The 25,718-nt window shown below is 42.4% G+C and overlaps 1 protein-coding gene across 1 annotated transcript in view; it reads right to left on the bottom strand.

The window, feature by feature from the left end:
- PCP4 (Purkinje cell protein 4) overlaps nucleotides 1-25,718 on the bottom strand; it is a 50,577-nt gene that overhangs the window by 14,888 nt on the left and 9,971 nt on the right. The window contains exon 2 of the mRNA XM_021527480.4: nucleotides 17,459-17,510. Within this exon, the coding sequence (XP_021383155.1) occupies nucleotides 17,459-17,510 (52 nt within the window). The remainder of the gene's footprint in view (nucleotides 1-17,458; nucleotides 17,511-25,718) is intronic.

Below are 25,718 nucleotides of genomic sequence, written 5' to 3' on the forward strand. Positions count from 1 at the left end.
TTTTTTTTGCCTTTCCCCCACCTCATAAAAAACCAGAATTCCAAACCTTCTAGGTCCTAGGCACTGACTCAGCAACATCCTCTTTTGAACTCGATGCTATTTCAGAAAAGGGTGAAGGGGTTGTTCTCCCCTAAGAGAGCAGTTCTGTGCTCTGACAAGCATCTGATTCAAGTGTAAATCATTAAGGCTGCTATGCAGTGGACTTATTCTCAGGTCTGTAGCAAGGAGGAGCATCCACCTTTTTATAGCCTGTGTATTGATTAATCACAACCAGACATCTTTTTATTTAATTTTTTTAATGTAGGTAAAAGCAAGTATGTTTTTCCAAAGCCCCTGTGGAAAGAGAAAGCAGGTCCATATTCCGAGCTCTTCATCTACATCAGGAGGTTATGGAGCAGGGAAGTGAAAATGGTCTCATTATCCTGACAGATGGTGCACTTTACAAACCCACACAGAACTCTGAGGACACAGAGGAAGGTTGTACGTGCTGGAAGTGTGGTGCATTTTGAGCTGCCAGCGAAGTGGAGTGTGAGGTACCACACTGCCCCTCCAGCCTTGCTGCTTTCCAGCCCTCAGAGCTGGAACAAATCCCTTTTGTCATCCCCTGCCCCCTTCTCCAGAAGGGACTGTTCCCCCTTTTAATCCTCCCATCCTGCAATATCTCTAAGGAAGCTCAGAAAGATTCCTCTGTAATTTCAATTTTTTTTTTTTTCAATGCAAAAACATATTAAGGCAAAACAAAGCAAAAGGGAAGTTTTATTAATATGAGTTGTCTAGAAGAAAAGGAGGCTTCCTATTCATCTTATCTTGGTTTTCACCTCCCTAAGGTTTCACCTGGTGCCTTTTAACAATGGTTATTTAAAATCAATTTTATCAGGAGGAGTGGCCATTGATTTAGCTAAATGCTGCAATTGCAATTAGAAAGTTATTAAACCCTGTGCCAGACAAATTGACATGAAAATCTGACTGAGGCCGGGGGATAAAGGTTTCCCTCCTTCTTCAGCTGTAAGTTTATTGCACACATAAAGCTATGTGTGCAATAAAGAACATTCAGGTTACAAAGTTGAACACGAGAAAGTTAATAAATGACAAAATGAACTGATACCATTAGGCAGAATTAACTGTATCATTGAGTGGGCAACTTGAATTTTTGACATTGAAACTTTCATAGTCTTAAGAGCACAGTGTTTCCTAGATTTAAAGCAAAAAAAAAACGTATTTTGATGCAACATATGGACACCCACATGGCTCCTCAGCACTGCTGCTTGGAACTGTTAAATCAACACCAGTTTTAATGGAGTCGCTGGCAGTGGTGGGAGGCTGCTGTCCTGTTCCTGGATCAGCAGGAAAGGGAATGAACTTGACAATTTTTGGGGTGGGACTCATGAAGCTGATGGGAAAGGGACACTGAGAAGGCTCTGATGCCCTCAGGTGTGGTGGCTGCTCCTGCTGCCCCTCGTCCATCCCAGCTCGGGGCCAGCCCCAAGGTCACCACGGCTCCCAGCAGACCTCAACAATGCTGTGTCTTTATCTGGCTACTCCTGCTCCCCAAAACTGCTCAGGATATTCCCTAACTTCCAAATTCCAGCCCAGCCAGTCCATATCCCTCCCAGCCAGTCCATATTCCTCCCTCCTGGTCCCGCTTCCCATCTCAAAAGTATCAAATCCTGCCTAATCCTCTGTGCTTGCAGATTCCTGAGGAGCCCCACTGAACTCCTTTGTCATCCCATCCTTTGTCCTCCCTGCTCCAGCTTCTGGGACCCTCTGCTCCCAAGCAAGGAGGCACATTTTGTCCTAAGCAATTTTGGGGGCACAGAAAGGGCACAACCCTGCCTTTGGCTTCAGCTCCTGGCAAAAGCATCACTGAATGTAGCAGCAATTAAGGAAAACTATGATTTCCTTAAGCCTTTAAAAGACAGTGTTGGTTTAATTGCTTTAGTGTTTACTATTTGGCTCAGTGATGTTGAGTTTTCATGGAAAAAAAAATAATTAACTGCTTCACTGAACTCACACAAATGTAGGACTTGTATAACAGATAGAAAAGTCACATCCCAGATGATAAATCTTACATTTCTGTTCAAAATGACAAAGGCTCAAAGCAGTCAGAGAAAAGGCCACCAGAAATTGTTTTTAATTTCTTCATGTGCTAACATTTTGCTCAAGCCTCATTTTTGGAAACTACTGGAATGACTTTGCTGAACCCTTCCAAAACAATTCTGCTTGAGGCAAGCAATCAAAATGACAAATTTCAGCCTGAGCAATTGGATTTTGGCAAGGTTGTGTACAACTGGAAAGGGAGCTTTTAACCAGCAGAGTTCAGCAGCTGTTAATCGGCCTTGCCACCAGTCCAGATTGCAATAAACAAAATAAGTGCAAGTAATAACAGTGAAAGAATGTAAACTAAATGAAATAAAAGTTACAGATAGCTGGAAAATCTTTAAAAGGGATCAAAATCAGAGGGTGAATGTTACTCTGCTGATGTTTTAAGAGTTGCCAATGATTTCTTGAAGATTTAAGCACAGGAAAAAAATTAAAAACAGTTGAATCACTTAAAATGATTACATGGAAGACAAAAATTAATCTGAGTAGTGCTTTACACATTCTATGTTGAGGATTTCTCTTGACTTATCTCTGCTACTCATTTAAAAAATCTCTAGAAAACATTTTCCCCTGTGTGAATTTAAACCCTGGCACTTTTTAAGGTCTGTCAGGATTTACAGAGATGTCAGATTGTCAATAAAGCTGATCAGAAAGAGCATCTGAGCCGACACACATGGCTGGCCAACCTCAGATCATCTCTCCAGCCCGTGTTCTCTGATCTAGGGAGATCCATTCTTCCTCCCCCTGTTTCTGAGGATTACAAGGACAAAGCTTACAGGCATCTGGGAGAAGGACTAAACCTTTCATGCATCTGCTGTGCTTCAGAAAACACAAGCTGGGTTGGTGCAAGGAATGACTTAAGCTGGGACTCACATCCCTCACTGCCTCCAAAGTGTTGGCAGGGGCAGAATGCACAGGATACAGCACACCCCAGTCCCTGTTCCACTAAAACCCAGCTAATTCTCTTCACTGCTTGAATTTTAGATCTGAATGCAAACAGAACCAATTAAATGTATTTTGTCTCCTCTCTTGCTCAGGGAACCAAAATTTTCCTTTCCTTTCCTTTCCTTTCCTTTCCTTTCCTTTCCTTTCCTTTCCTTTCCTTTCCTTTCCTTTCCTTTCCTTTCCTTTCCTTTCCTTTCCTTTCCTTTCCTTTCCTTTCCTTTCCTTTCCTTTCCTTTCCTTTCCTTTCCTTTCCTTTCCTTTCCTTTCCTTTCCTTCCCTTCCCTTCCCTTCCCTTCCCTTCCCTTCCCTTCCCTTCCCTTCCCTTCCCTTCCCTTCCCTTCCCTTCCCTTCCCTTCCCTTCCCTTCCCTTCTCTCTTCTAATTCTGCTACTATAAAAACTGATTTGTCTCTTACATGTGTTTCTCTCCTTCCAGGTGACTCCTCACCTGGCTCTTTCTTAAATCTAATCTGGGAAACTGTTTGTAAGACTGGAAAGGAATGAGAAACTTCAGGTGAGGGTCACTATGACCCCAAATTAGAGCATTAGACAAGAACCTTCTTTTTGGCAAATGAATTTTCTTTACTAGTGACCCAGACTGCAAATTTACCTGGCAACATAGGAGGGGAAATTAGAGAGTCAGAGAGAGAAGCAGAAATTGATCTGGCTGTGCTGGGAAGACACAAAATTCTCTGGGGGAGGAGAAGGAATGGGAGGTGAGACAGAAGAAATGAGGGAGAGAGGAAGAGGGGCAGACAGAGAAGACCCTACTTGTGGAAAAGATGAAAGGCAAACCTCAGGTTTTATGAAGAAAATAAGAAATAACTGACTTGACCCATCACAGCAGCCTGGCCTGCCTGGCAGGAAGAACCAGGAGTTTGGATTCATCCTGGAGCATCCCACTGCACCACAGCCTTCATCCCACTCCCATGGCACATGCACTTGTTACCTGTAACAAGGGGTCTCAGTGGCAGGAAAATATCTACTTACACAAGCCAGTGACTGGTTAAAAGCTTCAATATTGTGAGTGAATGTCTCTTGGGCCTTGCAAAAACCAGCAGAAATCACTGCCAGGAGAGCTTTGGCAATGTGCACCACGGATCTGAGTTTCACCTCAATCTGTGCAGCCTCTCCTGACTAGGGAAAAGCAAAACTTTCCTTTTTTTTTTTTTTTAATCCAATCAATCAGATTTTCTCCTGAAACAACTCACTGGTGGGGACAGAACACCCTGGAGGTTTTTCAAACTGCCTGGACTTAAAGTCCACATTGCTTTTTAGTTTGGTTTTTTTTGTTTTCTAGTATGCTTGGCCAAGCTTATCGAGTGTTTTGTCACATTCAGACAGCATCACTTACAAAAACAAAAGGTATCCCTGACACCAGCAAATGAGGCTGGCAGCTCTGAGCTACATCACTCCCTATCTCAAAGATTACACTGAAATATAAAAATAAAATAAACTCAGCCTTTTGCCAGAAAAAATAAACTCTGACAGGCCAGAACCCCCAGAATTCCATAGCACAATAGAAGCAGCTGCTCTTTAACTCAGGTTAATTGTTGGTTTCTACTCTACAAGTTCAGTCAACAAATTCAGCCCCAAATATGTACCACAGTAGTACAGAAAACTACTTCCAGCCACAGAAAATTATTGTGTTGTCCAAAGAGTTGTGGGAGACTCAAAACAAGGTCAAATTTATGGTAGCTATAAAACCTTCTCATGCCAAGTTTCAAGTAAATTTGGATATATTTATAGTTTGGAGAGGAAAACAGCAACTTCTTAGTGGTCTCATATAGTGCCTGCTCAAAAATAATGTCAGTTTTGGATGTGTTTATATTTAATTTCATTTAAACCTGAAACTTAGAACCAAATTGAGCTGGAATTAAAAGCTCACAAAAACAGTTGTATGGGGAGAAACTACAAAACACTGGTATCCCTTGATGCAGCTTTCTTCACTGGCTTTTTTGTGTCCATCATCTTCTACTGCAAGAAGAAAAAGAACTAATAAAAGGAAAGAAATAAGTATTCTAATTCCAACTCAGTCTGGACCTCAGCCAGTCCACCATGTAATAGCAAAAATGCTAATGTTAGCTGCAGTAATCTTCTTAATATGATGAATAGAGACCAAAAATCTACACAGCTCTGCTGCATCTGAGAACAGCTTCTAGACTGTGTTGTCCCCAAGGTTTGCCCGTGGCATGGGGAGGAATGGGGGGGATTGCCAAAAATTACATTTTCTTTTTGATGTTCTTCCATAATGGAATGGTTCTGAGCTGAGGAACCTCCGGAGGATTCCATCTCATGACTTAAATCTTTTGCTTTTTATTTCTGTGGTCCCTCCTGTGAAAACCACGAATACTTACACAAGAATTGTGATGCTATTCTCTGGCATAGCTGTGGAAAAGCTTCAAAGAGGTCCAGCAGTGAGAGCAGACAACATCCACCAACCCTCCCACACCTGGTCCCGCTGGGCAAATGGCACAGGAATATACACATATTGTTTATGGATCATTAATCTCCAAACTCCCTCCCACTGGGGTCTAGAAAAGATATTTCTTTCTCTTTAATTTGACAGAGGAAGGAATTTAAGCCAAAGAAGTTTGTCTGAGATGAGACCAAGTGGTTCTGATGGAGAGAATGATTGATTGGCAAAGCCAATGTCTTGCCCTCTGCTGACAGCATCCATCACCCTTTGACAGAAAAAGTCCAAACCTCCACATCTTCCATTTGTCTTCTTACCTTCCTGGCTAAAATAAGCCAGCAATGCTTTTTCCCCCAGTTTCTCCACATCTTTGCCTGGCAGATCTGGCAGATCTTTGCCAGAGGCAGAGCTCACATGAGAGACACAGATCTCTCACCAGACACACACAGTTTTGTTGTAAACAGATTCATTGGAAAGGTCACCGAGAAATTTCTGCCAGTGACAAATACAGGTGAATGCTTGGTGAATACAACCATTAGGTGAAATTACAATCCACATTTTCTGCTGGTAATTATTCTGCTGGCTGCGAGACCCAGAGGTGGCTGCTTCAGGACACCAAAGAGCCTTGGATCCAGCTCAGCTCTGTCTCAAAGTCCTTTCCTTGATGGGTTCTGTCCCAAGAGGGGAAAAGAAGGAGGTTGATCCTCACCTGTGCTCTATAAGCCAGGATGGGGTTTATGTGCTCCCATCATTCCTCAGGATGGAACCCAAATGCAGCTGGAGGTCTGGAATACACACAGCTGTATCCACATCTTCCCTCTAAGGTACCACACCTGATAACCTACATTCAGCTCTGAAATCAAAGGCCAGAAGAATAAACAATTCTTCAGACTTAATTAATCTCACCTCTCCCTCCTTTCTGTTTGGTTCTACCACACAACAAAGGATGTAGCTCAGAATTTGCTCCACAGCTAATTCCTGCAGCTCAGAATTTGCTCCATGGCTAATTCCTGTAGCCCAGAATTTGCTCCACGGCTAATTCCTGTAGCCCAGAATTTGCTCCATGGCTAATTCCTGTAGCTCAGAATTTGCTCCACAGCTAATTCTTGTAGCCCAGAATTTGTTCCACGGCTAATTCCTGTAGTCCAGAATTTTCCCCATGGCCAATCCCTGTTTCCTATCAGACATCTGGGTCAGAAGTTCTCTGCAGTGTCTGTGGGCACTATAAACTAAATTTTAGGTGTCTATCAGTAGATCTTTAACTTAGATTAGGAGCTGCAGTGATAGTTCCTGTTGGATTAGCACAGGCACATAATGAATTCCAAAATCCTGCAGTAACGTGTTGTGCTCCTGGCTATTAGCCTGGGTTTTAATTAGTTTGTGCTAATGAATATATTTGTACATGTCCATCTTTTATTGGCAGCTTTTACAGGAGTAGTAAATTGGTCACTGTGGAGTGCCAGTTGCACTAAAACCTAAGGAATAATTAATGCTTTCTCCACCTAGAGTCAACCAGCAGTCTCAGGGGGTTTGAGGTATAAATTAGAATGAAAGATGAGATACTCAAAATACAGTTAGAGAACTCATTCATCAGCAGTGATTAAATAATGTCACTGTGAGACCCTGGAGAAGTGCTGAGAGCTGATTTCCAGCTCTGGAATACCCACACCAGGTCCCAGGAGCTGCCAGAGCACCCTGCCTCATTTTTTTTTTTTTTCCACTGTGACTTTCAAAATGCCTTTTCCATATCCAGTGCTATCCAACTTTCTTCTGTTCTTGGAAATTCCTCCTTGGAAAATATGTATTTTTCTCAGTCTTTCCTATTCATAACTCACTGTGGGCTGGGGGAAAAATGAACCAATACTAACAGTGTTTGGCTAAAGTAAATGCTTCCATCAAATCCAGTATCCTGGCTAACAAAATCCTCAAGCCAGAAAATATTTGGATGTTTTCACATCCATATTTCTACAGATGAAATGGCTGGCTGTGAGAGCTGGCACAAGGTGGTCAGGATAAAACAAATCTGAGTAAGGATGGAGTGGCTTGAGGTAAATTTAAGGAAAAGTTAAATGTCCAGGTACAAACCAGACATTTGGAAATGAGCTTCCACTTAACTCCAGCGATAGACAAAAAACTGTTATATTTTTGATTTATTTTACTATAGTATATTTATTATTTTGTGATGTTAGTATTACCCACAAATTCCTCAGCCTTGAGAGAGCTAAGCAAATTAGAAGCCTAAATCAAATTAAGATCTATGAACAACAGGCTCTCCAGAGAAGGTCCTTCTGGTAAACACAAAAAAATGTCACCAAAAAATCCATTTTTCTCTGTTGAGAACAAACAGAGCTTTAGGTCTCTTACACAGATGTGCACCCAAAGAGCCAGACATGAAGAATTTCACCCCAAACTTACAGAGAGAGGAATAGGAACCCAAGACACATGTTGGGCTTTGAGACACCCCTCTCTTCATTTGGACAACAACCTAAGCATTTTATAGAAGGTTCTGGAATACTTTGAGCACAGGGAGGTGTTGTGCTGGTTCCTGCTGCAGCATCTACTTCCTTCCTGCTTTTTGTTCTGGCCACCAGTTCAGCAAAGGACCACATTTTCATCATGTCTGTAACACTCCTGCTGTTCTAAATTCTGGTGCCTGCTTACACAAGGGAGCCTGATAACACCAAATTACAAGCTAATTTTGGAGCATCGAGCTAAGTGCCTGAAGACAGCTGTGTGCTACAAATTAAAATCTTAAAAACCTTCAGAAAAAAAAATATGATTAATCATTTACCGATTGCTAACGGAGGAGCTCTTAAGTAGGAAAGTATTTTCATTCCATTTACAAACCCAAATCAGAAAAAAAACAAAAGCCTGTGGTGTGAAGTAAAGCAGGTCTGTGTACAGACAAAAAGAAAAGTGTTGTTTCCACAACAGTAAATCCTGGTAACCACTGTTGGGCATTGATTGTGTTCCTCTTTCATTTTTCACTTCCACTAAATTAAAAAAAAACTTGCTGCTCAGCTCTATGCAGCTCTTGTAGCCCTTTAGTTATGTGTTGTTAGTGTTGGGGAATGTGGAGAGATTAATCTCCAGGTTGTACCAGTCAGCCCAGCTCCATGGATTCCCAGTGTCATATTCCAGCTCCCAAATCCCACTGACTCCAGTCCTGACACACCCCAAACCACCCTTGCTGATGCAAGAGCAGATTCATTTCAGAGGCAACTTTAGAGGTGTTAGCAAGATTATTGAGGGGCTGGCTTGAGCTGTGTCCTCCCTTTGGATCAGCACCAGCATCAAAGCAGAATTAAAGGCTCCTGCTTCCAAAAAAACACATTTTCCAGGCACTGCACCTTTGTGGAAGGCAGCCAGTCACGTGCCAGTCAGGGAAAGAAGGCTCCTTCTCCCTGGTGCACAGTCAGGCAGCTCACTGATAATTACAGACTGATTTCCAGAAGAAATATGGCACTTGTCAAAGACATCATTTCAATTCTGTCTTTCCTTGTTAACACTTGATGGAAACTCCAGCATATTTATGACTCATCCAAAAGGCAAAACCCACCAAAGCATCGCCACAGCTTTATTTTCTTTTGCTTAATTTAATTTTTTATTCATTTCTAATCACTGACTTTTTTCGACCTTGGCTGATTTTCCGGACAGTTTCTCAGAAAGGAGCTGGGCTACCACCACCCTTCAGGTGTTCAAATGCCCACTTGAATGAGGCACCTCATGATGATTTCCTTGGGCTTCTCCTGATCTCAATACTGCAGGAATGCTGCAGTTCTTCTGCCTTCTACCTCCTGCAAAGGAGCAGACTGTGAGGGACCATATAGAAATATATATAACTCCTATACATGTGTTCATCTCTCACATTTTTAGAAATGCAGCCGGATTTTTGGATGCACTGGCTTTGAGAACATTGCATCCACGCAGGCACACAAGGTTCCCAAGCTGTGTGCAGGCACTGTGTGCAAAACAAAGATCCCATAAATTAATCAAGTTGTTCTCCTGGCAAGCTGGAAAGAAAGAGGTGGACCAGGGCAAGAATTGTTATTGTTATCTCTATTTTTAAATACTTGGAAGACTCTCAGTTACTATGGTGGTGAGGACCATATAAGTACCTAGACGGATTCATTGGTAGCACAAGTATTGTGTGAAGATTCTCCATGTCAAAGGTACCAGTTAATAGAAGCTTTATATTTTGAAATAATTTCCTTTTTTTTAAGTCCTTAAAAAGCAGGTTTAAAAAGCTGAATTTTTTATTCTATGCTAGTGCTGTTCTGCTCCATATTTTTTTTCCTTGTGGGACTTCTGCATTAAAAAAAGAAAAAAAAACAACAACAAACAAAAGAAACCCAAAACATGCAAGAAAAAGCTGCATAATTAACATTATATAGCAACATACTGACAGATATCCTTTCTGTGGATAGTGCTATTTTCTTTGTGTGGGAAGATGGACTTATTTGGGAGTCACGAGAGTGGTTATAAATGATACACAAAATGAAAACTTGTGGGGAATTCCAGAGCCAGGGCACAAGCCAGACTACAAGAGCACTGCTGTTAATTGATGACATTTTTAATACAATCTTTTTTTTTTTTTTAATGATTCTTCTGCCTAAACTTTTAAAAAATGAAAGCTCCTCGTTACCAGATGAGGTGCAGCTGTAATGCACAGTGTCAAAGCCAACTTGACAGATAACAGAAAAATAAGAACAATATATACTCTTTCAGAAATATGACTTCAGTTTGGATCAGACATTGATTAAACTCCCCCAGAGGCTCCTCTCCATGAAACCAGATGGTCACTGCACATGGACAGCATATGTGGGTGTAGGTGAAGTTTCAGTGCAGAAGGTGCCCACATTATCTCAAACACACATAAAAATCATCACTTTAGAAGTTTTGTTGCTGGATAAACACCAAAACCTGCTGATCAGAGAATTTTTGTGAACAATCCTTCACTGCCTTCGTCACCCCAAATAAATAAGCACACAGCATTCCTCTGGGGAGGACTCATGCTCATCCCTGGCCTCCAGAAATGGGAATTCACTGAGGAGAAGAGATAAAGTTCATGTATAATTCCCTTCTCTTCCTCTCAGCATCCTCTCCAGGGAAGATCTGTGAGCAATCACAGAGCCTTGTTATTAAAGGCTCAATCTGCCTTTAGCTGAGCCCTGCTGGCTGCTGCAGGGATGGGCACATTCCTTGGGCACATTCCCTGACAAACACACCAGGATGGGCAAAGGAAGAGAACCAGGCCAGGAGAGGACCTGAGACATCTTTGGTTTGGTTCTTGGCAAACTTTTATGTGCAGCTGTCCTCAGGCAAACACCTAAACCGAAACTCAGTAGTTCCCTGCAGTGTTTTTGCCATGCCTTGAGATGGGATTCATCTAGAACTGTTCACCTGGGAACTTTTCTCCTCTCATCTCATCCACCCTCAGCTAAAGATCACAGTGTTGAGTTCTCACAAGATTTTTACACCTCTCTCTGAGCCTCAGTGATCTGTACATGACCGAACACAACTTATGTAACCATGCTGAGGGTTCAGACACTTTTGGATTTAGGCTCTGTGAAGGTGTTATGGTATTTGGTGGTTGCAGACACGTCTGGAAATGTTGCTGAGGCACAGACTTTTTATTTTGAGAGATGTGGGATGAGGTACAACAAATCATTCTCATTACACTTCCCAAATTTCCACTAGTACCGGCTAGATTGGATGAAATAGGGCAGAATTTGGCTTTGGATATAGGCTGAAAGTAGAATAAGAGAGACTCCATTACGGTGAGATTATATCCCTTGAAGCACCACTTAAAAGGGACGAGAGAATTTTAGAACACCACAATGAAAAGAGACAACAAGGCAAGCTAATTTCCCTGCCAGCTCTCAACCTATCACCCAGGAAAACTCAATATTAATTACCTTCATCCAATACTCCTCATCCTAACTTCTGGTGAGTGCTGTGGGGGTGAAATATCAGAGAGCAGCAGTTTGAAAGGGTTGGGTGGGGTTTTTTTACATTGATTCAGCAGTTGCTTGCAATACTGAAGATTCATCTCTTGCCACATAAACGACGTTTTGTGGGAAAGAAAATACAGGAGCATTGAAATGCAGCAGTTCAGGCTCTGTCCTTTCCTTGGACTTAAAAATGTGACCTCTAGGCTCGAGGAGATACAGCAAACCATGTTCCATGAGGTCCTTTGAATATTTACACAAATAACCCTCATGTGTTCCCCGCCCTCCTCAGAATAATTTTTTCCACCAGTAAGTTTATTTGTAGGGCTGTTCCCAAAAACAGCACATTTTTTACGCAGTCATTGGAGAATATTAGTGGAAAATTAATTTTGAGTTCTTAAAGAGATATTTATATTAGCCCATACTACAATAATGATCCTGGCCTCTAGCCAGGAATTGAAGCTCTATTAAGCTAAGCACTCTACATAAATAACTCTGAAGATTACTATTCACTGTCAGATCTGGTGACATTTTTTTTTTTTTATTATTCCTGAGTGCAGTGACCAGAATTTCGCAAATTTCTTGAGTAGAGGGAGTGGGTGAATGGACTGTTGATAACACTGCAAGATGCCTGCCCTTACACCAAGGAAGCTTACTAGATAGAGAGAGATCTCTATTCTCCCTCACAGAATTGCTCTGCAATTATTTACCCTTATCCTTAATGTTTTCCAGAAGCATTCAGACTGAAGAGATCCACTTTAGATGTAAAATATAAGAATTTACTTTATTAAATCAACAGTATCTTTATCTTTTACATAAAAGCATCCCATGGACAGGATGAAACATAGACTATTTATTCATGTATAATTTTCTGAATGCCCCAAAGCAGAGTTCATACACTGACAAGTGTTTGGGAATGAGAAGAAACTGAAAATACAACTGACCATCTTGCTGTGATTGGATTAATCCACCATGACATCTCAGTTCATGCAAAACCTACTCATTTTCATTTCACTCAGAGCCAGGAAGGCATAGAATTCATCCCATGAAAACACTCGCTTTGTTATCATAAATATTCATGTTACTGAATGATAAATCTCATCTTCCAAGAAAAAAAACATTAATACCAATTAATAATCACATGCTTTATGTAGTTTGAGAAGAAAGGGTGAGATCTATTAATAGGAAAAAGAGCGATTCTAAATTTGAAGACAGAAATAATTGCTTCTGATGCAATTGTTTCCCTGGCAGTTGTGCTGGGCTATTAAAGAGTAGATTGCATGAGAGCAGCTTGCAAATTACAGCACTAGAAACAAAAAAAAAAAAAACAACATAGAGCAATGTGAAACAGAATAAGAAGTGACAAGTGTTAACCTACAAAGGAACTTAGTGACATTGCCAAGGTCACAGAGAAGAATCACTTATTCACTAAGAATAGTCGGGGGGAACATTCTGTTTTCATATTTACATCTGCAAATATGACTGTCCCAACTAATCAAACAAGGTGAGCATAAAAGAAATTACAGCTTCTTATCCCACACTGAGCTGTGTGGGAATAGTAGTGCTGTCTTCCCTTTGGATTTTCTACCACACAGAACAGCATTATGGAACAGGTTTACAAGTTACATTTGCAGTTTCACAAATAAGCATCTCCTGCTGCGGGTAGACTGAGGTCTTTCAAGGTCCCAATGAGGTTCAACTGGGCCCAGATTGTTTAACTTGCTCACCAATGACTTGGATGAAGGGGCAGGAGCCTCCTCAGCAAGTTGGATGATGACACAGAGCTGGGAGGAGGCAGCTGGTTCCCCCCAGAGCTGTGCAGCCCTTCAGAGGGACCGTGACAGGCTGGAGAGATGGGCAGAGAACTGTCTGAAATTCAGCCAGGGCAAAGACAGGGTCCTGCACCTGGGAATAAATAACTCCAGGCACCAGCCCAGGCTGGGGGTGACCTGCTGGAGGAGGATGTGGGAGTCCTGAGGGACACCGAGCTGTCCCTGAGCCAGCAGAGTGTCCTGGGGGCATCGGGATGGGCACTGCCAGCGGGTCAGGGGTGACCCTGCCCTGTGCCCAGCCCTGGGGCACCTCTGGGTGCTGTGCCCGGCCCTGGGGCACCTCTGGGTGCTGTGCCCAGCCCTGGGGGCACCTCTGGGTGCTGTGCCCAGCTCTGGGGGCACCTCTGGGTGCTGTTCCCAGTCCTGGGGGCACCTCTGGGTGCTGTGCCTGGCCCTGGGGGCACCTCTGGGTGCTGTGCCCAGCCCTGGGGGCACCTCTGGGTGCTGTGCCCGGCCCTGGGGCACCTCTGGGTGCTGTGCCCAGCTCTGGCTCCTCAGCACAGCAGGGCCAGGAGCTCCTGGAGCTGAGCAAGGGCCTGGAGCAGCTCCAGCCCAGGAAAGGCTGAGGGAGCTGGGGCTGCTTAGCCTGGAGAGAGCCCCAGGGAGAGGGGCTGAGCCCTGGGTGTCCCTGGGTGTCCCTGTGTGTCCCTGGGTGTTCCTGGGTGTGTCCATGTGTGTCCCAGTCTGTCCCTGTGTATCCCAGTCTGTCCCTGTGCATCCCTGTGTGTCCCAGTCTGTTCCTGGCTGTGTGTTCCTGTGTGTCCCTGTCTGTCCCTGTGTGTCCCAGTCTGTCCCAGTCTGTTCCTGGCTGTGTGTTCCTGTGTGTCCCTGGCTTTCCCTGTGTGTCCCTGTGTGTCCCAGTCTGTCCCTGTGTGTCCCTGGCTGTCCCTGTGTGTCCCTGGCTGTCCCGGTCTGTCCCTGTGTGTCCCGGTCTGTCCCTGTGTGTCCCGGTCTGTCCCGGTCTGTCCCAGTCTGTCCCTGTGTGTCCCAGTGTGTCCCAGTGTGTCCCAGTCTGTCCCAGTCTGTCCCTGTGTGTCCCAGTCTGTCCCTGTGTGTCCCAGTCTGTCCCAGTCTGTCCCTGTGTGTCCCAGTCTGTCCCAGTCTGTCCCAGTCTGTCCCTGTGTGTCCCAGTCTGTCCCTGTGTGTCCCAGTCTGTCCCTGGCTGTCCCAGTCTGTCCCTGGCTGTTCCAGTGTGTCCCAGTCTGTTCCAGTGTGTCCCAGTCTGTCCCAGTCTGTCCCAGTCTGTCCCTGTGTGCAGGAGGTCAGAGCAGCCCCAGGCTCTGCTCCAGGCCCAGCGATGGCCCCAGAGCCCCGGGCAGGGGCTGAGCCCAGCAATTCCCTGCACAGGAGGCACAACTTCTGCCCTGGGCAGTGCCAGCCCTGAGCAGAGCCCAGAGAGGCTCGGGGCTCTCCTCCCTGGGGTATTCCAGAGCCAGCTGGACACAGCCCTGTGCCCTGTGCTCTGGGATGGCCCTGCTGGAGCAGGGAGTGGCACCAGTTGTCCCCTGTGTCCCTGCCATCCTCACCCACCCTGTGTGTGCAGCACAGTCCCTGCTGCTGAAGGGAGGTTTGCTAAGAGCTGCCACTGCTGCTGAGGGGGTAGGAACTAAACATAATTAAGGATAGACTGTTCCTGTCCAAGGAAGGTCAAGCAAGAACATGCATTTGTGCCTACCCAAACCACCCCTGCTATAAAAGGAATCCTCAGAGACTGAATTTCCCTGAGTGCTGCACGGTGACAGCAAGGCCATACATGTCCTCAAAGAGGGACACTGCTGATTGCCACGGTCATTATTTCATTTTCTTCAATTTCAACCTAACCTAGAGGCGAGCCCAAAATTCATTTTCTACTGCAATGTACAAACAAAGTTTGACCCCAGAGTGTCTCACTGTGTGACCCAAACCCTGAGAAAAGCCAAGCATCGTTGCTTGTTGTCTGAGCCAGTTTTCAGCAGCTTTTCCTGATCTGTAAACAAGAGCAAAGACAGCAACCAGACCAGTTTGCCTTTGCAAACATTGTCAGAGCATGACTTTTCTTTTTTTCCCCTTTCTTTTTATAGGATGAAAGAGTTTTTTGTTTCTCCACCCTCCGTCCTTTTCAACAAGAAGGAAACAAAAGGGAAAGTTTCCTTTCGACAAGGTAACAAACACTTGAAGAAGAGGCTAATAACATTGAAGACATGGACATATTGCAGAGTTCTAGCCAGAAAAACATGGATCAGAGGATTTATATTGTGTATATAGGTTTCCAGCACACCCCAATTTTCAGAGCAATAGATCACTGCTTGAGTTTTAACCACACAGAGCTAATAAGGACAAAGAGTTACACATTTCTGCTTCTTTGATTTAGCATTCAATCTCAGGTTCAAAGTTCTGATTCTGCTTTATTTTTATGCAAGCATGTGGGCTGGAGAGATCAGAGGACTCTATTCCATCTCCCCTGCTGCTCCTGTGTTTATGTAGGTGACAGCTTTTCTGCTATAATTTCATTACAAAAAATAATTGCTATCTATTTGCCCAAGATTAACTGTGCATCTGTCTATGTTATACACAAAATTATGCTACAACTAGGACTATATATATTTTTGAATTAATGATGCAGTCCTTGCTCACTCAAAATCCCCACTAAGAAAAGAAAAATGCTTTTCAAAAGGCTGCAGGATCAGTAAATTTAAGCTAAGCTTGACAACAGGACAATTTTATTTGGGAAGAAATTTTTATTTGGGAAAGAAATTCAAGGCAAATGAGCTGAGTTCATAATGTGCTCAAACAGAAAAGAGTCCCCATGCTGCCCAAATGGCTGACATAATTTTGCTTGCTTTCCTTCCCTGTTAACTTGAAAATGCAAATTGCTTTGCTGTCAGGGTACATTTGTTCCCACTAATTCAAGACACTATAACAAGCCAAAATATTTATTTGTTGGTTGTTTTTTTTTTTTTTTTTCTCACTCCAATTTCTGTTTTATCATAGTGGGAGCATCATCTATGGACTTCATTTACTGAAACATTATGCAAACAGCCCTTACGGGAAAGTCACCTCCCTGTAATAGGAAAACTATCCATAAAGAAGGCTCTTAATGCTTTAGGATGTGTTGCCTCAAAGGGCCCAAAAATTCTACTCTGACCAACACCTAAAAGGCCAAAACACATATCCAAGATAACTGCTCAAATGACCCATTGGAAAAGTCTTTTCAGAGAAGGGACTGCTTGGATCTTTCCTGCTTTTCAGGGGATGGGATGGACACAGAATATGTTCTTTTAATTAGAACTGGATGAGCAAACAGAAGCAGAGAGTACATTTGATAGTTCAATCCTCTTTCTGATGCTTCTTCTTTTTCAGCTGGGTGTTTTTAAAAAATAAAATATTTTAAAATATTTTACTTTGAAAAATGTTTCTGATGGTAATCAGCTTTTAATCAATTATCACTTGTGTGTAAAGCATTTCTGCTCCTATAAGAAATAAAATGAGATTTCAGCTGATAAAACAACGGTTTTCCGAAAAATTCCATTTTGCAATCTTCTGGGGGGGGGAAAAAAAATCAACATTTTTACTTAGAATTGTTTGTGCCACTTAAAGGGCTGACATTAGTCTCTGCCAGCCCCTTTGCTAAGGTCTGAAAAAGCCCCATGAGTCAGCCCTTGGAGGAGTGGAGATGAGTCCAGACTCACACCAGTGATGAAATTCTGAGCCTCTTGGCCATCTGGTCCTTCCATGAGAGCTGCTCCATGCAGAGCTTGTCTCTAGCAACACTCAAATGAGCTCTAAACAAGTGGATTTTAACTTTGGCATCTTAGTTCTGGGCATAAAGTCAGGTGGGATTAATCAGACTACAGAAACTCTACAAGGAAATCCTTTCAAACTTTATTTCTCTTCACCTTCCTCATCCATGCAGCAGCTCGTAATACCCCACCTTGTTTTTGGTGTTTCACACATATCTAATCTTGTTTTAGCCCCATTTGTGTCTGCTCTGACTTCTGTGAAGTCCTTTGGTTTACCACAGTACACACTCAGAAAAGAGACTCCACTTTAGAAAAGGCTTTAAACATGCAAATACAAAGAAGACAAATCACTGAAGCCCTTCCAGTTTCTCAAATACAATCAAAAGCTAAGTTATGACACCAAAGCTCTCACTACAGACATCTGTCATTACAGTAAAAAGTATTTTGTCTCCATTTTACCCCAGTATTCTCCATCCAGAAATAAAGGCAACCCTTACCATTCTCACCAGAGGTCTTGTCTTTCCCATTTGTAGCCCCGGTTCCTTGTCTCTGTTAGGGGGGACAAAAAAATCACAAAACAAGAGGTTAGAACACACCTGAACATGCATGTTCCCCTTGGAATTCCTGATAATTACAGCCTGATTTCTCCTCAATACATTGGATAATCCATTCACCCTCAAGCAATGCTGCTTTGAGACACTGCCAATGAACCAGGAATGCTTAGCTCCATTTCAAGGGTGGACTCTGTGATCCTGGAGTTTTTTCCAATACAAAAGACTCAGGTTTAGGTCCAGCTGCATCACTGCTTGTACCCCTGGATGTAATTTTCACCATGAGTGCTATGTGTATGTGTAATCAGGTTCTCAGCAGCACAAGGCTAGGAGATACTCTGCAGCATTTCATTTCTTCAGCTCCCTGCTGTGCCTCCCCTTCCATGACTCAGGAAGACTACAGGGAAGTCGTGAGGTTTAGCAGGGACAAAATGACAAGGGTCAAAGCCAGCCTGAAGTTAATTTTGACAATGCCACAAAAAAAACACAATAACAATGTTCCCTAGAAATACATTAGCAATGGAAGGAGGGCTAAGTAGAATTTCCAGATCTCATTTTGGCTAGAAGATTCATTTTCTGCTTTGGCCACATGAGAAGATGGAATTTCCCACTTTAATTCACTTTGTCCAAAGAACAGCCTCCCGAATTTCCATGAAGAAGAACTGATTTAGATCACTCTGCCAGGTGATAGGTGGAAAATACCAGGGTAGTAGAAATACAGTGGCAAAACACCAGAGTGGTTACAATAGTAGGGAACTTCTCAGCTTAGGAATGGTCACTCTATGAAAAATATTCTGCATCCTCCAGAGAAAGTATATCAATGTGGATTAAGGTATTAGTATGGCAAAACTAACATTTCTTATGCAAAATTATTCATGCTTGTGTATGTTACTGAAATAGAACTAAAGAAATAGTCCTTTAGGATTGTACATGTAAAAATATGGGAATATTAAACTCAGAGAATCAATCCAGCTGCACTCAGCCATCAGAGGCAGCACATCCTCAAGCAGCAGGGAAGTGAACAGGTACAGGAACACTGCAAACTAAATGGTTTTTACCAACAACTGGACAGTCATGTGGATTCTCCCATGAAAATTCATACAGCCATACTTATCTGAACGCACTTGCTCTAAAATTTCTGGCTAAAATCTCCTCTGCTTTGGTTTCTGTCTTTTGCCTTTCCAAGCAGTGGTATTTCCAAGGTATTTTTTGTATATAGACTTAATTACGAAGTAAGTACAAGACCTTCATGTGTGCTCTTAGCTCTGACATGGAAAATGGAAGTAAGTTTGTTTTCTACCTGGAGCCTCAGAGCCAAGACAAAAACTTGGCCAATAACAAAGAATGGGATTCTAAAGGGATAAACACTTTTGACAAAAGCATAAGTTACCAACAGCCAGAAATCAATACATCCACCCAACAACCAGTTTTGCTTTGTGCCTGTATATGAAGTCTGGCTAATAATTCCATGTTTCAACTCTAAACAGCACTTTAAAGAAGATTTTAGTGTTCATTTACAAAATACTTTTATTTTTCCTATCAATAAGAAGATACCTATATTCCTTTTTCTTCTCCTGTATATTTTTAAATGCTTTTTTAAGTTGTCTTATTTCCTGAGCATCTCAGGCTGTGCTACTTAAGCTTTATGAAAGCTTCTCTTTCCTCCCTAGGCTATACCTGTCAGGTTCAGTCTGCTTATGATGGAGTGCTGGAATATGGATTCACACATTTATTTCGTGTCTCAAGATTTCCCCTTGGGGAGAGCAGAATGTTGTCAAAGAAAAAGAATAAAAACTTGAGTTTGGTAAATTAAGGTTTTTGTATTCATGAGGTCACGGTATTTTTCTTTAAGTCTGGAATCAGTTGCAATATTCTGCAGCCATTTGTTTGATTGGTGACCACTGGAGTTGTACAGAAAGAAACCTGAAAGCCTGCCAAGCCAGCTTCTGAGAGCTTTTCCTTTAGTTACAGACCTATTTTGATCTATGAGCCCTGTTCTATCTTCCAAGTGACTGCAATGGATTTGAAAGTCAGAATCAGCTGCTCATTAACAAGGCACTGAAACTCAGGAAAAAGCCAGATACAATGGGATCATCCTCCTGCAAAAAGCCTTTAGTCTTTTATTTCAATACATTCAGTGGACCTACTTTTCAAAACATTTTCAAGGTGTTGGTATTATTAGCAGCTGGAGTTTCTTTCTTCTTTCATCACCTTTCATGATGCTACTGTAGGTTGCAGAACAAAGCTGAGCTTTTTATCTTGGTTCAGAGCAAAAGGGACTAAACACAAGGAGGAGTTACTGGGGGTATTTTCAAGAAGCAATGGATGAAATGCTGGTATAGCAGATATTGTCCATAGATAAAATAGATGAAATTAAAAGCACTGAAATACAAGCATAATATTAATTTCTGGCATCTGATAGGCTGAAGAGCCCCAGCTCCCTCAGCCTTTCCTCTCAAAAGAGGATTCCCATCCTCTATAATTTGCAGCCAGCTCCCTTCCTTCAGAGACTCTGGAATTCCACAGCATCTTTCAAGGCAAGCACCAGGACAGAAACATTGAATAAACTTTCCACTAGGCATCAAAGAAACATCAGAGCTAAAATGAACACGAGTGCAGACCTGTAACGATTATACAGTAAAACATGATAAACAGTTTTGTTGCTATGTTGTGTAGGAGGAAACAGAGTTTATGACTGCTTCGGGCTATATTAATTTTTAACTCAGTGGTTTTACAAAACACCAAAGACTCGTAATTAAAAATGTCTCCAAAAATCAAAGTGACTCCCAATTTGTCAGCAGAGGAAGTTAAAAAGACTTCTGCCATATGCTCAAAATCCCAGTAAGAAAAGAACAGGTTTGCTTTCCTGTTAAACTCTCACAGCTATACGCAGAGGCCAGTTAATGTGGTATGAAAATCTGTACTAAATTAGTCCCCAAGGCGAGCAAACTAAGGTCAGAAGTGAACTTGCAGCTATGAGGACATTTCAAGAAGAATGTTAAATTACTGCAGCAGCTTTTTGACTTGTTCTTCTAGCCCCTGCTGCACCCCCAAGCTTAATTTTTGCTTTTAATCTTACATTCTGTTCTTGTCTTGAAATAGCCTGACCTTTTCAGCGATGCTTTTAATTAGCACCTCAGTGTTAGGGATTGCAGCCAGGTGTTGATTAGAGAATTTCTGGGGGCAGAAGGGTTGTTTGCTTTATGGTGAGCCACAAAAAGTCCAAGATCAGGGACATGAAACTGCCGGAACGTTCTGACAAATGGGCTCTGCCAGGTAATAACATCAGGCTGATGCTTCACCTCAGTGCAGGGTCAACAGGGTACAAAGGGCTGAATCCCAGGAAAGCAGTGCCTGCAGATTTTCAACAGGATGTGTTTCTACATAAAAGAATGGGGAAAAAAGATCCAAGAGTAAAATTAAAAGAATAGAAACAGGTGGAAAGTTTTGGTAAAGTGGACAGCAGAAAAAGTCAGCACAGACTGACATGGTGACACACACAAAAAGTTATTTAGGATGTTCTGTGTTGGCAAGGAGAGCAGCAGGGAAATTTGTGCATATCCTAAGCTTTTCCTAAGCTTTGTATTGATACCCTAAGGTGTGACAAAAGGAAATACACGTCAGTACTAAGCAACACAAAAAAGCTGTGGCTTTGCCAGCACTGTGCCAAGCAAGCCTTCCTTCTGCATCACCACCCCTTCTCCATACAAAGATTTCTCTTTAAGAAACATAAATTGAATCCAACTAAACTATTTCATATGGACCTTATTTTTTTATAGTATTCTGCTTTAATTAAAAAATAACCTCAGCTGTTTCAGCCTTAACATGAAAAAAATTACTGAAAAAATACATTTCAAAGTTTTATGGAGTTTATGATCTTTCTGCAAATAAAAATGTCACTGAAAATATCTGATTAGGGACTTGTGTTTTCCAAGCAAGGAAAGCTTCCCAATCACAGCAGAAGGATCAGGAGATACATCAGAATCTAAATGAAAATCCAGAAATTAAGTAGGAGCAAGAAGCAAGCAGTATGACCTCAGATGAGGGCTACACTCGGCAGAATTTGGGATTTCAATATGATTATTTAGGTTAAATTCTCCTTTTGTGGAAATTTCTGTGTCACTACCTCTTTCTAAAATCACATACCAACCTGAAACTGTGGCACTCAGCATTTCACACCCTGAAATGTGAAAAACATCACCCTTAGCCATAGCACAGTAATAATTTCATTTAGAAATGGGAAAAACAAATCATAATGCTTAAAAATAAAAATTAAGAGCAGAAAATTAAGAAATTATGTTGCTGTGACAAAAATATTTTGGTTGCTGAAGCTGCAAGGGATTCCTAACGTCTAAGTAACGGGACTGGAATTTTAGCACCACTATATTTTTTCAGAATTATCTATCAGAAAGCACAGAAATGAACAGCTGGGAGAGATAAAGTGCACTGCTGGAGAGCCAAGCACAACTTTTATAATTTCACTCATTTCCTTCTAATTATTTCTTCTCCAAACTGGTCTGCAGCACAGACAGATGGCAAATCCCAAACCAACTCTGTGACGTACAGGTTCACCCACATCAGCCACCTAAAGAACATCTGCAGACAGGGCTGAAGAACCCTCGACAGGAGGTTGGATAAAGCAATAAAAACTGCACATGATACTACACAAATAAACCTTCTTCACTCTTCCACACATCTACTTGTGCCTCCTTTACAAGTTCCTCCACTCTTCCCTGTATTTTTATATATGTGGTACTGAATATTGAGGAGATCAAAGTGTCTTTCAAAGGCCACATTTAAGGGAATTGCAGCAGGTAGAGAACACCTAGTCAAGATTTTGTTGGAATGATGGATAAATCTGATATGTCTGTTACTTCTGTCTTACACATCATTGTGAGAAATCACAGACCACACTTTCTGAGCAGCCTGACAATAAAAAAAAGTATTTATCAACTTATACCTCCTCACCTATGTATCCCCTCCTCCTTGCATGCTTCTCCACTCCAAGGGAGTTTTCCACAGCCAGTTTTCTGTCTGTTTTGCTTTGCCAGGGCAGCACAATGTTGCCAGAGCAAGAGCATCAAAATCCATCTTTCCATCCTGGCTGTCAAAGCTAAATGATCCCTGGCACTCTGACAACTCCTGTAATTATCCTCATGGGTCAGATAGTTTTCTACTTGACTGGGCTTCTGATTGTCCCTGATTTTATTAAGGCTTTCCTAGAGCTATTTTAATAAATTAAAACTACACAGGTGGGCTGAGATGAGCCAATGGGATTCTAACTGCAATGGCTTCAAGCTGACAGAGGGACAGTGGTTTTTTGTGACTTTTTAGTCACTGAAAGGACATGGTTATGCACACAAATGCACATTTGTATGCTGGAAAGCACAGTATTATCTGTCCAAAATTAACCAGTCTCTGATAGCTACAAATGGTGCTGTTTGCAGTGTAGCCATTGCCCATGTGGAACACACATTTCTATTTACATGGCTACACAAAATGCACACAGAGTGCTTAATCACAGAGCTGCTCATAGGCTTAGGGCATTTGCTTCAGTTTAGGAGGTGTGATTTGTTCATTTTTGTCCAGACAGAACTTCTGGTTTGAGGTAAATGCTCAGAGTGTACACAGAGAGCAGAAAGTCATTCAGCACTGAGCACACTTAGAACCATGGGATGGGTTGGGTTGGGTTGGAAGTGGCTTTAAAACTCATCCAGTGCCACCCCTGTCATGGCAGGGACACCTCCCACTGTCCCAGGCTGCTCCAGCCCCAGTGTCCAACCTGGCCCTGGGCACTGCCAGGGATCCAGGGGCAGCCCCAGCTGCTCTGGGAATTCCATCCCAGCCCCTGCCAAGGAACAATTCCCAATTCCCAATCTCCCATCCAGCCCTGCCCTCTGGCAGTGGGAGCCATTCCCTGTGTGCTGTCCCTCCATCCCTGGAAATTGTCTCTCTCCAGCTTTCCTGGGGCTCCTCCAGGCCCTGCCAGGCCACCCTGAGCTCAGCCCAAAGCTTCTCCTGTGCAGGTGAACAATCCCAGCTGTGCCAGCCTTTCCTGCCAGCAGAGCTGCTCCATCCCTCTGCTCATCCTGGAGCCTCCTCTGGGCTCTCTGCAGCAGCTCCAGCTCCTCCTGGGCTGGGACAGGGCTGGGGCAGATCCCAGGATAAATTAGGAGACATCTGATGAAAATGGGCTGAGGGAATCACTGCCTGGGATAGAGGAACCTACTTACAGTGCTGGCTTTAAATATTCTAATAGCACAGAAGAGAACTTTAGCTGTGCCCCACTTTTGCCGATGCTGGGCTGTAATTTATAAATCAGCACAGTGAGAACCTGCTGATTTTGTATTCAGATTCCATATAATGTTGTAAACTGAATATTTACACCAACACCAAATGTAATCAACGTAATTAGCACAAACAGTAGCTTGCTTAATATTTAGGTTATTAGCATATTTTGAATTAAAACATTATTTCTCCAAAGACATTGTAATCACTTTTTTTTTTCAGAGGCAGGGATTAATGGAATCTTTGAAGTTAATTTTGAAAGCAGCTGCAAGAACGTATTTCCCAAATCCTGTTAATTACCATGCCAGCCATGAGAAGTAATCCCTTTTTTTTTTTTTTTTTTTTTTCCTGCAGGAAATGGAAGATTTGATCCAGCATGGTTTATTTACAGGGCTAACTCAGATGTGCACAAGGAGTTGTCTTCAACTCAGCAGAATTACTTTTATTAGTGGAATTGGAACCTCAGTGTGGTAATGTGAAATTTCCCTGAATTGCGTGTTGGGCTTTGTTTAGCAAAGGACAAAGAGTAAAATCAACTACAAAAAAACCTTCTCACATCACTTGCCAAAAGTGACCTCATTTTTCACTTAGACATGGGTGATACAGCCCATATCCCAATTACACTGAGGTCTCCTCTTTATCCATTTCCAAGGTGACCCAGAAGGAATATTTCAATTACATAAAAACTGATTAAACTAGATGGCATAAATAAAAACTGTTTTTATTTATCTTTATCTATTTTATTTATATTTATCACAAGGTGGTTTCTTCCATTTTTTTCCCTCCTATTATTTCTTATCTATTGGTAGCATCAGACCTGGCATTACAGTTCCAAAAAGACATTTTTGGGCAGGAAGCCTGCCTTAAGAACTCCTACTTCCCATCAGAGCCCAATCCAGCCACACCTTCCCATCCCCAAGGCCTCATTTCTTTGGAAACAATTGCTTGCAAGGTCACACGGAAAACAGGAGCACTGAAATTATTCAAGTTAAAAATAACCCTTCAGCAGAGCTGTGTTGAAAACAATCATTGAAATGATCCACCTAAAAAAAGAAATACATATTTCAACTGTTTCTATTGATCATTTCAGTCATGTAGTTGATGTCTCAGATCCACAAACAATTGTAGCAGGGCAACCTGAACTATCAGACTTGGTCCCCTGTGTGGGAAATAAAGACAGGGCACCTGATTAGGAACAAGAGAACCTTGGGGATCTGGAAACAGCATTTGGATACAGACAATATCCTGGGTATCTTTCATATCAGCATCCCCAAATAGGAAGTGTCCTAAGCCAATTAAGGTGTCAGAGTCCCTGCCTAGGCATAATATAACTGATTACGGATAGTGGTTTTATAGCAAAAAATTTACTTTATATTTTATTTTTCCAAGCCCTTCTGAAGTTTTGGGTAATGCAATTTGCTGAGCTCTAAACCCAGCTGTAATTGAGTTAGAGGTTGTCCTCAAGGGCCAGCTTGGATTATTCACAGTAAAAATCAGTGCTGACAAATTGCTTCATCTCTGATCATATTGGCTGTCATTATTAAAACAGGCTGCTTCTTCCCCGACTGCAAAAATTCTGGTGCCTTTTTTTTTTTTTTCTGTTGGCATGTTTTTATTTCCAGTTGTACAATTAAAAAAAGAAAATGTTACTTCCCTGCTGTCTCCCTACATATTTCAGAGGTAAACAGGTATTATCACAGTCAGTCAGACTGCTCTAGTAACTTGGCCAGCCAGGATTTTCCAAAAATATTAATTATGGCAGTTTCAAGCCACCATGCAAAGGAACTTTCTGCCTTCAGCCTCGGGCAAAGCCTTTGATCTTCAAGACAAGAGCAAGACCAAGTGTCAGGGATGTTTCTGCAGCACTTACTCCACTGCTCCACCCAACCCTGGTCACAGGGAGCGACTGGGAGCAGCC

Source organism: Lonchura striata, chromosome 1, assembly GCF_050655825.1.
Source record: "Lonchura striata isolate lonStrDom1 chromosome 1, ASM5065582v1, whole genome shotgun sequence".
In the NCBI taxonomy this organism is placed as follows: Eukaryota; Metazoa; Chordata; class Aves; order Passeriformes; family Estrildidae; genus Lonchura; species Lonchura striata.